Source organism: Lucilia cuprina, chromosome 4 (genome assembly GCF_022045245.1).
Source record: "Lucilia cuprina isolate Lc7/37 chromosome 4, ASM2204524v1, whole genome shotgun sequence".
Classification (NCBI taxonomy): Eukaryota; Metazoa; Arthropoda; class Insecta; order Diptera; family Calliphoridae; genus Lucilia; species Lucilia cuprina.
Window position 1 is genome coordinate 32,938,584 of NC_060952.1, and position 1,334 is coordinate 32,939,917.

The 1,334-nt window shown below is 27.2% G+C and overlaps 1 protein-coding gene across 3 annotated transcripts in view; it reads left to right on the top strand.

Moving 5' to 3' along the window:
* LOC111688959 (proteoglycan Cow) overlaps positions 1 to 1,046 on the top strand; it is a 151,518-nt gene extending 150,472 nt beyond the window's left edge. For all 3 annotated transcript variants that reach the window (XM_046947764.1, XM_046947766.1, XM_046947765.1), the window contains exon 12: positions 873 to 1,046. In XM_046947764.1, coding sequence (XP_046803720.1) covers positions 873 to 979 — 107 coding nt within the window. In that variant the 3' untranslated portion in view covers positions 980 to 1,046. The remainder of the gene's footprint in view (positions 1 to 872) is intronic.
* Positions 1,047 to 1,334: the final 288 nt, after the last annotated feature.

Consider the following 1,334-nt stretch of genomic DNA (forward strand, 5'->3'; position numbering starts at 1 on the left):
AGTCTAGTCTATAGTCTAGTCTATAGTCTAGTCTATAGTCTAGTCTATAGTCTAGTCTATAGTCTAGTCTATAGTCTAGTCTATAGTCTAGTCTATAGTCTAGTCTAATGGATCATGTCTCTCTGTGGTCTACTTAAACATTCAAAACGATTTCTAATTAGATATCTTTATCTTATATATTAGTCTAATATTTCTGCAAACTTAGTCTACAAGTACTAGTGTAATCAAAGTCAGTTCAGTTGTAGACAGTTGGTATTAATGCAATTTAATTACTAATATAATAAAATCATTTGTATTTGTTTGCATGCATTTTCATGTACTCATAAACATAATTTATTTTATATGTATGTTTATATTCATATCGAATGCTAGTAGTAGTCAAAGCAGTTAGACAAAGAGTCAATGCATCTGAAAAAGATAGTGATTTCAATTAACATTTAACTACATGGTTGGGTGTAATTTGTCTTTCGTCATGAATATACTCCTTGTAAACGAGGGTGAAGCGAGGAAGTGGACACTTAAAGAACAAACTTAAATTTTTTGTCTGTCTTTTTCGTAATCTATGGACAATCGGTGCCTAGGGATAACCCTAAGTGGTAGGTTTAATTAGTAGTTAGAGACTGGTCGACCGAACTGCTGGAAGTATTGGATTATTGTTGCATTATAATCTTGTCATTGTACTTCTTAAAACTACAGTAGATCCCTAATATTCAACTATTGACAACTAGTTACGATTTGGATTATCAATTAATAGAAAATTCTCTACTTATATTTCTGATATATAATTATTGACAACTAGTTACAATATGCATTACTTAGTAAGGGATAATACTGTGATAATTAATTTAATTGTAATCTTTTATCTCTTTTAGAATCTGTGGTCAATAATGCCTCATCTTTAACATCCGACGATGAAGATGAAGAAACAGATGACGAAGACAGTGCGGAGGGTAGTGGCGATCAAATAATGGTATTTTAAATATAGAACAAATAAAACACAACAACAAATATTTATACAAAAAAAGAGGAAAAAATACCAAAAACAACAAAAAAAATTTACAAAAATTATTAAAACAAAGCTTCACTTCATATAAAAAACCAAAAGAAAATAGAAATTTAAATTCATTAAAAGGAAAAAATTAATAAAAAACTACAAAAACCATAAACACATTTGAAAACCAAAAAAAAAAAAAAAATATATTATGTAAATCATTAAAAAAAGAAGAAGAAAATTTTATTATTAATACCAAGTAGTTACCAGGACTAAAACAATTAAAGAAGAAAATAAAAAACTTAGTTTTTTTTTTAATTTGTTTATTTGAAAAAAAAAAAGT